Raw genomic sequence first — 14096 nt, 5'->3', positions numbered from 1 at the left:
CATACTTATAAAGCAGAATAACTCAGCTCACAACTCAGTGGCTCAGAGGCAGAGCGGGTCGTCCACCAATCAGAAGGTTGCTGGTTCGATCCCTGGCTCATCACATGTCAAAGTGTCCTTGAGCAAGATACTGAACCCCAAATTGCTCTTGATGCTGTGCATTTGTGTATGAATGTAAGTGACCCCGTTAGTTTCTGTTTGTGATGGCCTTTGCCATCAGTGTATGAATGGGTGAATGTGGCATGTAACGTTAAAGCGATTTGAGTGGTCGGAAGACTAGAAAGGCAATATACAAGTACAGTCCATTTAACATAATTATTGCTGCAGTATTCTTACCGGTTTGCTGTGCTGCATCCACCAGCATGACTGTCTTGGTCCTACCATCAGGCCCCAAGGTGCATACCTCCTTCTGCACAGCTACACTCCTTGTTGGAGGCCGGCGGCCCCTTGGAGGCTGGCAGACACCCAACTGTTGCTGTAGGAGAAAGATAATGAGGCAGAGCAAGCTCACTCAAAAGTCTGACGATAAGGAGGGAAACTTTTTAGTAATACAAATAACATATGGCGTCAATGTGACAATATCACAATGAAGCTGTTGACCATCTGTACCTTTGGGATAACATTAGGTCGGACCATGCCTCTCCCCCTCTGACTGGCCATCCCATATGCTGGCCCCAGAGGCAGAGGTCTTTCACTGACGTCTGCTGAGACAGGGTTGACCACTCCAGCTTGCACAGGACCTGCATAGGTGCCAGGGAAGGGCTGGTAGAAGCCCATCACAGGTGGGCACGGAGCAGGCATAATCTGGTAGTAAGCATAGTCATTGGAGACAGGAGGCTGGGGGGACGACAAGATGGGGTAGGCCAGGTATGAACCACCAGGGCTAGGGTTAGGCTGCTGCCAGCGCAGCTCCCCTCCATTATACATAGGATGTTGCCTGTGAAGCAGTAGAGAAGTAACATGTTAAATTATTTCTGTTATTCTACTCAAAATCACTGATTCTTTTCAGCCGATACTTTTGAATGCTTTGAGCCATTCTGGATTAAAATTTTTTAATTATTTGTGTGTACTGTGCTTCAGTATATGAATCCATAAAAGGAAGGTTGTGCTGCAGCTTATATTGTCTTAATACTAAGATATTAGGCTGTAAAATGTTATTTTGATGTAGGTCAACCTTTTGTTAAGTGTGCATGTGCACCTGTTTTGGGTGGGAAAGAAAAAGATTAAAAATAAATATAAAATTCTATATTGGCAAAAAATCAATATTAGGAAACTCACATACTCAGTTGAAAGAAACTGACTGTGCCACCCTGAATTAATCACACAGCACTGTGTTAAGGGTTTTGGACTTTGTTTCCTTTATTTAAAACATTTCTCAGTTTGTATTTTCTCTAAACATGCAGTGATGTTAGGAAGACTGATTAAAATGTGTTACACAAAATAAGATTAAAGCGCCTTAGCACGAGTGGGGTTCAAGAGAGGGGTGATGCCCGGGTTAACATCTGTACTGCCACGGTGATGTGCATGACGGTTGGTTTGTCAGGGGGTGTGTACATGGTATGCAGAAATGTTGATAAGGATCCAGATGACATTTTCACAGCCAGCCTACTATAGCGAGCATTTCCTTGCATTCAAATATGGGGGAAGGAAACAAAGGAACGGATGTGTGCAGGATACAGCAGATCACTGGACAAAGAAAGAGCCACTGGAAACAGATTGTGGTTCTGTGGACTGTAACTCTGGGGAGGTTTCCATTCATAATTAAGCGGTCTAAAACTACAGAGCATCTAATGACTCTAACCCAGTATACTGTTTAAAGGAGCTGATTGTGATCGCACAACATTAGGGACATGCCGTTCTTTTCTTCTTATTATAGCAAACAGTACAGTAAATGAATTATTCTGAAAATAGAAAAGGTCCAGAAGAGAGTGGATTGTTCTTGAGTGGTTCAAAATGGGGACACCATTTTCCCACAATGCCACAGGGAATGGCAATATTTCTTTCAAAGTTAACAGCTTTGGTAAATCTATAATCAGCATGAACCAGAAACACTGGTGCCATTAGCTAAACGGGATTGGAGGACCTGCCTTTAGAGTTTCACTCATTCCCAATTCTCCCCCCCGCTGTGAGAGTAACAGTACCTGTTGGGTTGGTTCTCTTGGACGAAAGGGTAGCAGGTGATGAGGTAGCTGGGTATGGGAGTGGTTTCCACCCCACCACCCCCTCCTCCTCCTCCTCCTGCCTCGCCAGAAAGACTCATGCTGACTAAGGATCCTTCGAGACCTTTCTTCTGTGGGATGAACGGTTCCACTTCGGCTGAAAGCTTCACATCCTGCACAAAGACATATGGACAGCCATTACTGTCACACTGTGTACAACAGCAGCCAATTAATGACTACATGATGCACGAGTGAGAAAAAGATCTACGTCTAAGAGTAGAGACCTATTTCTCAAATTGCTGAAATTAAGTCACTCAAGTCAGTCATCACATTATCTGCTTGTCCTTCATCAAGCCCACTGATTGCCTTTTCTTTATCAATGGATCATATTATTTTTATTGTTATTGCCATCCCACACCTATAATATGGGATAGTTGTAGGGTGGAAGCAACAATCCATATCAACAAAGTCATGAAAACCCACCAACGTTCCACCATAATTAGACTTTATTATTTGGGTAGGTTTGTGTAGTTTGTTAAAATATCTCTGTAGGGATTAAAATATGTAAGGCTAAAGACACAACCTACCAACGTCAACTCTCAGAACATTGTAAAAACTTCTATTGTATGAGAAGATATATCCAGGAATTTAAAATTGTTAACTTGAGCACAAAGTGTCTGACAGAGAGACCGATATGCACCAGCAGACGGACTAACCTCTCATTTATTTTGTGATAATCAAAGTTGAGCAAAACATTTCCTCATAGTGTTCCATTTGGTTTACAGTCTTGAGTGCCTACAGCCATCAATAAAAAGGGTATCAGGCCTTACACAAGGAGATAAAACCTTTTTTTTTGATTAACGATGACATAACACACAACTGCCACAGTATCTAAGGAAAGTATGCAACAAAAAAGGGCTCCAGACAAGTTTGATGATACATTTCTCTTGTGAGTAACATTTCTGCAGCTGGATAAACAGAGGTGAAGAATATAAACAATTCTTGCTTCTTATTAATATGGTCTACAATGAAGTGAGTTTCTCTACCTCAAAGCCAAAAGGAGTTAGAGGGCGAGGGAACTATTTAATTTTATAATGACTATGATCTATATAAGCTATTGCTAAAAACAACACTCCAAATAGACAATAAACGAAAAATACTCCCAAGTATCACTTTTGCATTACACTTAAGGTAACATATAGGTTGGTGCACTCAGGCAAAAGGTCAATTTACTAATTTTAACTTACAACAAGATATACATACAATTCAAATTATATAAATTAACCAATGAAACAATTAGGTCAAAAGACTGGGACATATTTACAGCAGGCAAAGGCACACTATTGCACTCTTCTGACTCAGTCTGATTTTATGGGTCCCCAGATTTATGGCCCTGACACATAGTCAACAGTCAGGCTGTAGCAAATGATACAGCAGGCCACAGAAAGGCCAAAGATTATAGGTCTGGGGCACTGGACGGCAGTCATGGGGGTGAAACACTAAAGTTCTTCTGGGCTCACTCACCCACTCCAGAACATCGTTCTGTAGAAAACGGAGACACAACCAAATGGGTAGGATATGCTCGGTGATGACAGCAACTAACAGGCAGGCCTACGTATATCCTTAAATTAAAAGACAACAAAATTAAAATTGTGACTGATAAAACAACAACTGTCCCTCTTGTTCTGTCCTTCTTCGCTGTCTTTTTCCATTGCTGTCCGGGAGCATCTTTCACACCTCTGAGTGCTGCTCCTTTCACATCATGGTGGCACTGGCCTAACCCAAGGTGTCAGCTCCGTCCAACAGGTCCTATTTAAAATAATCTGCTATTTTGCAGAGGATGAGGAGAGGTGACAGGGTTCAGAGTACAAAGACGCCCCCTCACTTCTCTGAAACAGTGGTCGGGATGCATGAATAGAGCGTCAGTGCAGCCAGTGGATGTCACACAGACAGCTATTGTCTCCCACTGCTACTGTCTGCATGCGCTTCTCTCACTTTTCCTTAGGTAATCTATAGATCCCAACCTATAGAAACAGAGTCATGTTGAATGGAGCATGTTATGCCAATTCAGTAAAGACCAAGCTGATGAAGAAAGATTTTTACAAGCCCCACAGACCTCATACCGGCCTCCATGGCCAGACTGATATGGCTGCAGAGGTTGAGATCTAGAGTAGTTGGTCTGACCCTGTACGATGGTACAGTATAGCTGAGAGGGTGTTGTTATAGGATTAAGTTTCAGAGGGTGAATTAGGGACAGTACTACAGGATAAGCTAATTATAAAGCAAGCCATAGCATTGAGGCCTCATGTGTACTGACGGTGAATCTTGAATTCTTAACAGCAGTGTAGAAATCCAACTATATATATATATTTTTTTTTTAAAAAGGGTTGTGAAGGAAAAACAGAGCTGGTCAGCAGATCCATCTCTTGATTCAACCATGTGTGTCTTTGTGTGTCAGTGAGAGGGTGAGTGAGAATAGCTGTGATTGTGAAAAAGGCAATGAGGTCAGACCCAGATGTGCATTCATTGGCGATGACAGATCTCAGAGTGATTAGACCGGGGGCTACTGATCTCACAAGCCCCTGTTTGTGTAAGCATTTATCCTCACACCAGTTGCTCTCGAACACTATCCGACGGTATCCGTTTCTGTACTGAACGCAAGGTGGGCTCTGTGGTGTAGTGCAGGGTACACGCAGGTACATGAACACATCCAACTGTACATCTACATACATCTAAAACGCCTCCGATTCTTCAGTAGTTCAATACTCAAAATGAATACTTACGTAGTTGTCTCGCCCTATAGTCTGTGTGCCAGTATTGATTACTAAATCTGCACCTCTCCTGTAGCTGTTGCTCATTTTATGATGATTCTTACTTCCTGAAGTCGAACAGCAGAAGTTAAGAGACAATGTGAAAATACCACAGGCCCATTTTTGGCTGAACTAAATATGCAAGAGTGGTCTTACGTGTCACTGTTTTATCCTTCGCTTAAACATAAAACACAGGGCATAAATAAGCATGTATAAGTATGAGTATACCCTCACTGCCTCACTACACCACTGGGTGGGCTGTGTAGTTAAACATGGCCATATTAAACCTAAATTAAGGAGAAAAGGGGGGCAGAACTGAGGAGTATCACCACACTAGATTACACATTCAGAAGCAGCTAAGGCAGGAAATCTGACACACTTGGCCAGAGGACCCCCGGATTAACCTGGGGGGCACTGGCAGTACGCTTTAGGACACCAACCCCAACCAAACTTAACTTTCTGCATTGCAGAAAGCGTCAGGAATGCCATACATGCAGAAGAACCAGACATTCCTCTGTTGACTATCCACGAAACCTCTCCGCCTCTCCCGACGACAACAACACTCATGCACACATTCCTAACTTACCTGACTGACGCCTTTTAAATCAACCCTACGTCTCCACGTTATGACTAAGCGATACACTTAAAGAAAAAAAACAAACATAAGCTGTAATCTGTCGCTCTGCTCGAAACGAGAAGCGTCGTCAGATGACAGCTGAGGTATTTAGCTGCAGCGACGTAGCCACGCTAACACTTCAACACACAAAGCCTTTACAAAAAGCCCACCGCGAAGGAAACGTTGTCATGGAAGTAAACTAACGTGGTTTTGTGAAATGATCGAAAACGCACACACACGCTGCAAGAGACAACAACAACACACCATCCCGCTATCTTTTGTTATCAAACGCGGATACCGTTAGCTGGGTTAATGTTAGCCTACCATCCAAACGGGGATACCGGCGGAAAACACCGAAGCTTTCCGCGCAGTTTGTGTCTCTAATGACCTAAACAGCTCATTAAAGTCACCACTGAGCAACTCCGCCGCTTCTAATTGCACTACAGCTTTTAATTGCGAGAGTTTTTTGAGGCCTAACGTTACGATGAGTCTCCAGCGTTAAGCCAAGAAGCCCCCCTCCTCTCCCTCCTCCACTGCCACTAAAAGAAAACACAAAAAAAAAACAACACAATTATAAAATAAAACTGTACCTTATTGTCACAAGCGTCCATGTCAGTCACCAACGCCAAGACAGAGCCGTCATTGACCACAACGCGGACGTCAGGATGTGGGCCTTTTTAATTTCTTCATTGCAAATACTGAATCACTTTTAAAGAAACGAGGCTTAAGATAGATACAGACACACACACACACACACAGAGAGAGAGACTCACACCCGATTCCCACCGACCGCTATCTGTTTCTAGATGCTGCTGCGTCAGTCTCTGCACACTAACCAGCTCGGAGCTCCACTGCTGTCAAGACGAGTGGAAATGGGAGTCACCTGGAACGGAAGCCGTCGAGGGCCAAAAAGCTTCAACTCTCCGGAGGGGGAAATGCGCTACGCTACGTCATGAGTACATATATATATATATTTTTTTTTTATTTTAAGTATGTAGTCAAAGATGGATTCAAAAAATAAAATAAATAAATAAAAAAAAGAGAGATTTCTTTGTTTCATTTATGACAGTTGAAAACATTTTATTCGACGTTTAGCCCGTGACACTGTTAAAACTTTGTGGCTAGTCAAAGGCAGCTGAATCCTTTTTTTTTTTTTTAGTGCTGAGAGAAATCTGTTTATTACCAACAGGCAACAGTATACATTAAAATACTGTGTACAAGTTTTTCATACACATTTGAACTTCTTTTTTTTTTTTTCTTTTTTTTTTAAACAATTGAAGCATTTTTGTGTGTTGCACATGGAAGGATCTGCCAATCGGGGGGGAGGGGACATGAAAAACAAAAATAAGTGCCAGTGGATTTCCTCTCATCACCACAAAACAACACACTTTGAACACGTTCTCGGGGGTTCCTTGAGTCTTCTTGAAATTGGTGGCATTCTCAAAAACCTGTGCTGTGTATCTTGTCTCAGAGGATATACTTGAAGAAGCACAGTAGCATACTTTATGGATGTATTAAAACATGCCATTTTTCCTTTGTCTCTTGATTTTACATGCCATCATGTGAGTTTGCTAACAATGGCTTGGTTGAGTGTGTTCAGCTGATTTGTCCATTTGTCTAAAGCTGTGTAGCGAGCTCCTCCTCTCTTCTGGTAGTCCAGTTCTAGTAGCTGGTTGACTTGGTCAATTCGGCCGTGGATTGTGCTGAGAGAAAAAAAAAACACAAAGAGTTAGAAAAGACGAGAGAAGCCAAATGTTACAATATAAAAATAACTCAAATCTGGAACATCACAAGTCAGCATGTAAAAGAGAGTCCACAATTGAGTCAAGCTTTGAAATGACAATTCAATTCCTAGAGTCCTCCTGCAGTTAAACTGTGTATCGGATCTGGCTGTTAATTGTACTGTAGCATAAAAAAAAATGTAAACAATTCTTTAGAGGAATTTCTTGAGGATGCAAAGTAATAAAAACCCCCAGATAATCTTGAAGATGCCACCATGCATCTAAGAAAAACAACCTACATTTGTGTTTTTCATCTATTGCTTCTCATTTTCAATGAGTACGATTAATTACAAAAAAATGCATTTAACATTTCAGTGCACGATGACAATAAAAACAATATATATATTATTAGTTTTAACATTTTACTACAATTAAACTACAGAGAGTAACACCAGGCTCAAGTCATTTACGTCAGAAAACCAGTGGAGCCGGGATGTGAAGCCAGGAATAGCAGCTCATTATTACATGACACTCTATTATGTAAAAGATAATGCCTGTCTGTCTGTCTTTAGGGCCAAAGGATGCAAACTATGAGGAACTACAACCATTTACAGGAAGGCGGGTATTTTTTCTTCTTCTTCAATTTCCCATTAGACACATGACGGACACACTTACTTATCCAAGATGCACTGCACCAGCAAACTCTCCACATCACACACATCGATGTTCAGCTCCTGAAAACCAAGGGAAACAGACAAGATCCTAACATCTGTACACAACTATGGCAGCTAGTGTGATTTAACATTAAAAACAATCCACAGTGCAGATCTCATTGTGTTAGGTGTGCTGCAAAAGTATGTAAACTAATAAGAGATGAAAAAGCATTAAAAGATACCATTTATGAGAAAATACCCTTACTACTAAACCTATTATGCAAACTAAATCATGAAATGCAAACTAAATTTCACTTATTTATATCATATGCTAATTAAGGCGTGTCAATAAGAGTATTATTTATCTTAATCCTCTGCTTCTACTTCTAACCTGCATTAGTTCTGTGCTTTTTCACCCCAATTATACCTGTTTCTTCATTGATATGACTGATTGCCTTTCAATACAGACCAATTACAATGGAAGTAACGATCCACACAAAGTCACACATACATGACTTTTTCTTTTTTTTTTTTAAATCATGGGAAACTTACCTTAGAAATGAAAGGGATGTGTATTCTCGTGTATGGTTTGATGAGTTTGATAAGTACTTGAGTTCTAATGTTCCTCAGGAGCTCTGCAACACAACGTCACACGATCAGCTACGCTTTAAAACAAGACAAACTTTTTTCCAACACATTTATCACGTATGTGGACTGAAGTCACGTTCGCCACTCACCCTCTATGTGCTCTCTGATGAAGGGGTCGTCCATTATGTTACTGTGATTTGTTTTCAAGATTTTCTCAAATTCAGTGATGTCATTGTTCTGGTAGGCGCTGGAAGGGAAAACAAGTCAGGGTTACTATATACATTGTGTCTCTGTGACCCACAGAAAAACTCATCCTGATAGCTGTCAAACACATTCCAAAATATTAGACTTTCTGTAAACACTATTCTTATTACAGTTTTGGGTGTGCGTTCTTAGTTTCTTGTTTGTACAAAATCAATTTTAAATATATGCATGGAACCTGAGCAATCTGAGACAGTGCCTGTTATTTATGCAAACATGAGGACTTGAGAGAGCAAACAAGGAAACAGAAGACAACTAAACGCTTGGGTAAGACAATAGTCATATTCAATACTTTATACAAATACTGTGAAATGAACACTAATGTTGACAGGGCACTGTTTGGGTAACTTGTATAAATGATATTAATACCATTAATTTGTTTAATGTATGATTTTGTACTAAGAGGAAGTGATGCAAGGCGTCCATTGAAAGACGTGAACATACTGCACACCCCAAACTGTTAGAGCTAGTATGGGGACATAGGGAAAGAGAAGCACAGCTGGAATACTGACCAAAGGCCAGACAGTAAAGGCATCTGGGTCCAAGAGATGATTGCAGGGTTGTTGTTTTTTTAATAGTTTGAGGTCATAAATAACATTTTCCTCACTAACTTTGTTGTGACTCGAAGACACAGGGCACAAAGCACAAGTGCACCATGCTCAGTCGGAGGAGGGCATGGTGGCCACTAAAAATAAAAGGTCGGATTCTGGAGAATTAATTAATAAAATGATATGTTAGGGACTTGTAGCAATCGTAGCCGATGACATCTCTCCTTTTACTCTTTAAAAAGTTGTTCTCAGAGATCCCACAATAATGTAATACATAATGATATAATTACAAGTCCACAGTTCAACCATTTTATCTAAGCCTTTAATTTGAAAAATAAAAAGAGAACCACAGAGTCACTACCCAAATGATATATTATAAACAACTGTCAATACCAGGGTGGTTGCACTATTTTGTCAGTTCTGTTCTTAGTAAAACTGTGGCTGACAAGACGGTTTAGATCTTAGAATAAAATTGGTGAGCAAAATGGTATAAGAGATGGGAATAATGGCCAACACTACAATAGACTTTTGTGCCATGGCAGCATAAACAGACTTTTGTTCTAAACAAAGGGGAGAGGAAATCCCAATAATACATTAATGCATGCTTACCTTACTAAGTTTGTCATTGCTAGAATCTCCGGGTCATTTTTGTATGGTTTGGCCTTTGGAAAAAAAAGACAAAAGAAATGTTATGCCTGGTACTTAAACATAAATAAATGTTAACTGATGAAGAACAAAAAAACTGAAATACTTTCAACAGATCATTCTGATTAGAAACAGTATAGTTGTGCTTTGTCAAAAATGAAACTGTAAATTGTACAAAAATATGCGGCAACCAGTAGTCTGTGTCTTGTTTTCTGATGTCTCATATTCTTGCATAGGGTATTGTATTGTAACATTTCAAACTGTAACAATTACTTTCATACCTCTTGAGAGTCAAAGGGATTTATTCCGGACTTCATCAGCATGTTGGCTAGGACCAGGTACTTCAGGCATGTTGTCCTTCTTGGGCTTCCAGACTCATCATAGTTTTTAAAGGCCTCAAAGAAGTCTGTGTGAGCTTTCTCAAACTCACCCTCTCTCAAATGCATCTTCCCACCACACTCTGGTCAGGAGAAAACAAGCACAGGTCATTTAGCAAACGGCTATGCAGATCATGGTGTGACAGTCCCACAAAAACTGTTCTATGAATGAAGTAGACCACCACACCATCATACCTCTGATAACTCCCATTATGAGTGGGTGAGGAATGGCAGATTTAATATGAAGTGACTGCTCATACAGGGCTTTCAATTTCTTGTTGTTTTTCTGTGCCGTGTACATCTGGATCTCCAGAGCATAGATCTCCAACAGCTGTGTGCCTTTCTTCAGGTCATCCTCTCCATCATCCGTCTGTGGTTCATGGAAAAATAGAACAATTGCTGTCAAATCAACCTATATATATATATATATATAGATAGATATATATATATATATAGATTGAGATCTTAGAGACTTAGTATTGCAAACACAGTAAAAAATGATTAGTAAAAATTGACATAATTACCTGACATGACTGGTGAAGTTGCCTTAGGATCTTTTGCAGTTTCCCATATTCTTCTCTCTCCAAGTACAGCTTCCCTAACTGCAAAAAGAGCATTTATGAGCACATGTTGTACAAAGAAATTATTATGCAGGACTACCTGGAACCAGTGAAGAACATTTGTATACCTTTGTGTTAGTTTTAAACCACAGTCTGTCATTTTTCGCATCTTTCAAAGCCTCCAATGTGGTTTCGTAGAACTCCTGTAGCAAGTCCATCTAGTATCACAAAAAAGACATTTCAGAGAGACACAGATTGAAGACACTTGGTGCTGCAAATTTGAAGGACGCAACGAATGTAACTTACAGCATTGTCTATCCATACCTGTTTGGAGGTAGAGATATAGTCCAGAATGGAGTTGATGGACTTCTCCGAATAGTTCCTGGTGACGGCACTTCTGATGTACGTGAGGAGCTGCTTGTACCTGTTCATCATCTCTGGAAAGTTGGTCTATAGGGTTGACACACAAACAAAAAAAAACAACTCAAAAATTCACGTATGAAGGGATAGATATAAATAAATGATGCGTGCAACCACACATACCAGCTTGAAGTTGATTTTGATCATCTGTTTCAGTGCTTTGAATCCCCATTCTCCTTTCTCTCCTTCTAGTTCCAATACCTGAACACACAATAAAACCCAAGAGGTGTCAGTAAGTGTTGTGCTTTTAAATAAGCAGAGAGCGAACATAGAAGAGATGATTTTCATGGAGTACCACTCCACCTTCTGGAAACTGCTGAGTGCTGCTTTGGGATCATCCTCCTTCAAGGCTTTGGAGTTGTAGTACTGGTTCTCCAGGTCCACATTTGGCTCTGAATTACTGTCCTCTGAGTATTCCTAAGTTCAAGCATATTAGCATGTCAAAGTTCAAAACAACAGACTCCAGTTCAAACACAAAGACGTTTGCTCACAACACATCACATAAACTCTCAGCTAGCTACCACGAAAGGTGAAAGGATAGCAGTTTACCCCCTGAATGTAAATGTCTGCAAACATGAGCCTTGAGCTAACCTTGCGTTAGCCACCGCAATGGGTTGCTCACTTGCTGGCTGGTTTGCTTTTCAAGTCTGCAAAATCAAATTTACCAACAGCTGCACGCATGTACACTATGTATGCTATCCGGTGTGGTTGGTGTTTATTGGTATAAGCCAGCTGCATGGTAGCAAAACTATCGTTAGCCAGCCAGGAAGCTAACGATAGTCATCCGCTGTCAGCTTGGTATTAGCCAACAAGCTAAACTAAACGAAGCCCGCAGCGGACAGACGGCGACAATTTAGACGCAAATGAAGTAAATCCAGTTGTAAATACCAGGTCGTAATCTTCTTCATCATCGCACATGAAATCGTCTTCCATGTCAGACATCTTCACGGTCTTCCTTGCCCTTGTTCAGAGACAGAGACAGTAGCCCGGCCTGTGCTGTGTTTGTGCAGCGATGGTGAGTTTGGTGTGTCAGGGTGGCGAGGAGCGACGACCCGGTTCCGCCCATAGATGGGGCTATTGGATCACCTCAGACCCACAAATAACGCTTTACCCTGCCGACACCGGCTCCAGTTCTTCCTCTGGAGGTTGTGTAGCATGACATGGTTGTAGTGTGGTGTGATTTTTAATGTAAAACAATGTAACTTTAATATGTTTTAACTGTGTTTTGTTTGTGTTTTATCTTGTTTGTTTGTTTTTATCTCATTTGTTCTGTCAAGCAATTTGTAAACTTGTTTAGATAAATGCTATCCAGATAAAGTTAATATTGTTATTATTATTATTATTAGTAGTAGTAGTAGTAGTAGTAGTAGTATTTAATTATTCTTACACCCTGTGTTTGAAAGTAAATAAGAACATTTGTTGACCTTTAAATACCTGATAACATACCTAAAACATAAAATATTATGCATTGTTGATGTTAAACTCCATTATTATGCACATGCATCTGTGATCAAAACCCAAAAAAATACTAAAGACAATACAATAAAAAGGCCATTCTTCTGTATAACAATTTTCCTTTTAATAATATATACATTTGATGATAATATTTGTTTTATTGATTGATACCTTTTCTTTTAATGGAGTATTTGTACATTGTAGTATGGATACTTTTACGTAAAGAATGTGAATATGTGAATGCATAACACTATTCATAATACAGCTCGGCTATGGAAACAAGTTAATTATTTGGAAAAATTATTTGTTAGTATATTTTTTATTGACTTTTCTTTAGTTTTTTAATGAGAATGACCTAAGCCTATAAATATCAACTGCCATAAAAACTGCATGGAGATTACAAGCGATGAGAAAGCAGAAATTATCACAAACACATAGAATAACCACTCACGCACGTTGCAGCTTTTCAAGTTGGAGCTTTTGATTACTTTATATACTGTTGGCCATTATATTCTGAAACCAAACATATTTTATAAGATGGTTGAATGAAAAATCTCAACCCACAAAGTAACTAGTAGCTGTACCTGTCATATAAGTAAAGAGTAGTACATATATCATAAGTATACTATACTCAAATACAGTACTTTAGTAGATGTACTTTATTTCAAGCACTGAAAATATTCCATGAACTCCAGTTGTGCGTGTCAGATTTCAGTCAGCCCTGTGAATCAGGTTCATGTCAAATGGATTTCGTGACTGTTCTCTCAAAAGTTTTGGCTGCCACTCACAGAGAGACCACTGGCAGCATCACATCCCTCTCTGGCCTCTCTGCCTCACTCGGGGGGGGTCATTCCCCATTGAACCCTGTGAAAGATTTCATTACTGAAAGGAGATTACGGTCCTGTTCCCGAAAATTTACGCAATCAGCTTGTGTGTCATCAAGTTATGTGTCATAAGTTTATTTCAAAAAATTGATGAGTGTGGGTGAAAAGTCCATCATCCTACGCAGTCAGTTTGGCAATAATATTTACAATATCCAGACATGAATCACCAACACCAATACTAGAAGGAAGAAAGTACTCATAGACAGGGTTATAACTTTAAAAGCATTAAGAATATCCAGAGTAATATTACTTGTGTGTACAAATTTGTCATAAACAATGAACTTTCCTCAGTCATGTTATCTTTCATGTGTGCACTGGAACAGTTACTGCATCTCTTAAAAGTCATGCTGCAGCCATCTACTGGTTTCACATAGAAACCAAAATATTCTTATTGCGCTG

General features: G+C 40.0%; 2 protein-coding genes across 3 annotated transcripts in view; both read right to left on the bottom strand.

Annotated features, from left to right (window-relative positions):
* secisbp2l (SECIS binding protein 2-like) overlaps nt 1-6480 on the bottom strand; it is an 18007-nt gene extending 11527 nt beyond the window's left edge. For both annotated transcript variants that reach the window (XM_035682299.1, XM_035682300.1), the window contains exons 1-4: nt 6176-6480; nt 2142-2332; nt 610-937; nt 337-475 (exon numbers count right to left, since the gene is read on the bottom strand). In XM_035682299.1, the coding sequence (XP_035538192.1) occupies nt 337-475; nt 610-937; nt 2142-2332; nt 6176-6196 (679 nt within the window). In that variant the 5' untranslated portion in view covers nt 6197-6480. The remainder of the gene's footprint in view (nt 1-336; nt 476-609; nt 938-2141; nt 2333-6175) is intronic.
* A 155-nt stretch (nt 6481-6635) lies between these two features.
* cops2 (COP9 signalosome subunit 2) lies at nt 6636-12429 on the bottom strand. The gene is made up of 13 exons (XM_035682301.1): nt 12247-12429; nt 11662-11775; nt 11482-11559; nt 11263-11388; nt 11067-11156; nt 10903-10980; nt 10574-10748; nt 10283-10461; nt 9966-10018; nt 8697-8794; nt 8512-8594; nt 7982-8040; nt 6636-7288 (listed from the first exon to the last, which is right to left on the bottom strand). The coding sequence occupies exons 1-13, from the start codon at nt 12298-12300 to the stop codon at nt 7144-7146; spliced, it is 1332 nt and encodes a 443-aa protein (XP_035538194.1). The 5' UTR covers nt 12301-12429; the 3' UTR covers nt 6636-7143.
* Nucleotides 12430-14096: the final 1667 nt, after the last annotated feature.

This window comes from Morone saxatilis, unplaced genomic scaffold (assembly GCF_004916995.1).
Source record: "Morone saxatilis isolate NCDOM2014 unplaced genomic scaffold, NCSU_SB_2.0 Contig11, whole genome shotgun sequence".
Classification (NCBI taxonomy): Eukaryota; Metazoa; Chordata; class Actinopteri; family Moronidae; genus Morone; species Morone saxatilis.
Note: the sequence above shows the minus strand (reverse complement) of the source record. Positions and strands in the feature narration are given on the sequence as shown.

Excerpts from the sequence above, each read along its gene's own strand:
- cops2 (XM_035682301.1), bottom strand. The coding sequence starts at position 12,300 with ATGTCTGACATGGAAGACGATTTCATGTGCGATGATGAAGAAGATTAC. Across the intron at positions 11,560-11,661 it reads CACTCAGCAGTTTCCAGAAG|GTATTGGAACTAGAAGGAGA; the intron begins GTGGAGTGGTAC and ends TTGTGTGTTCAG. Across the intron at positions 8,595-8,696 it reads CATCAGAGAGCACATAGAGG|AGCTCCTGAGGAACATTAGA; the intron begins GTGAGTGGCGAA and ends GTTGTGTTGCAG.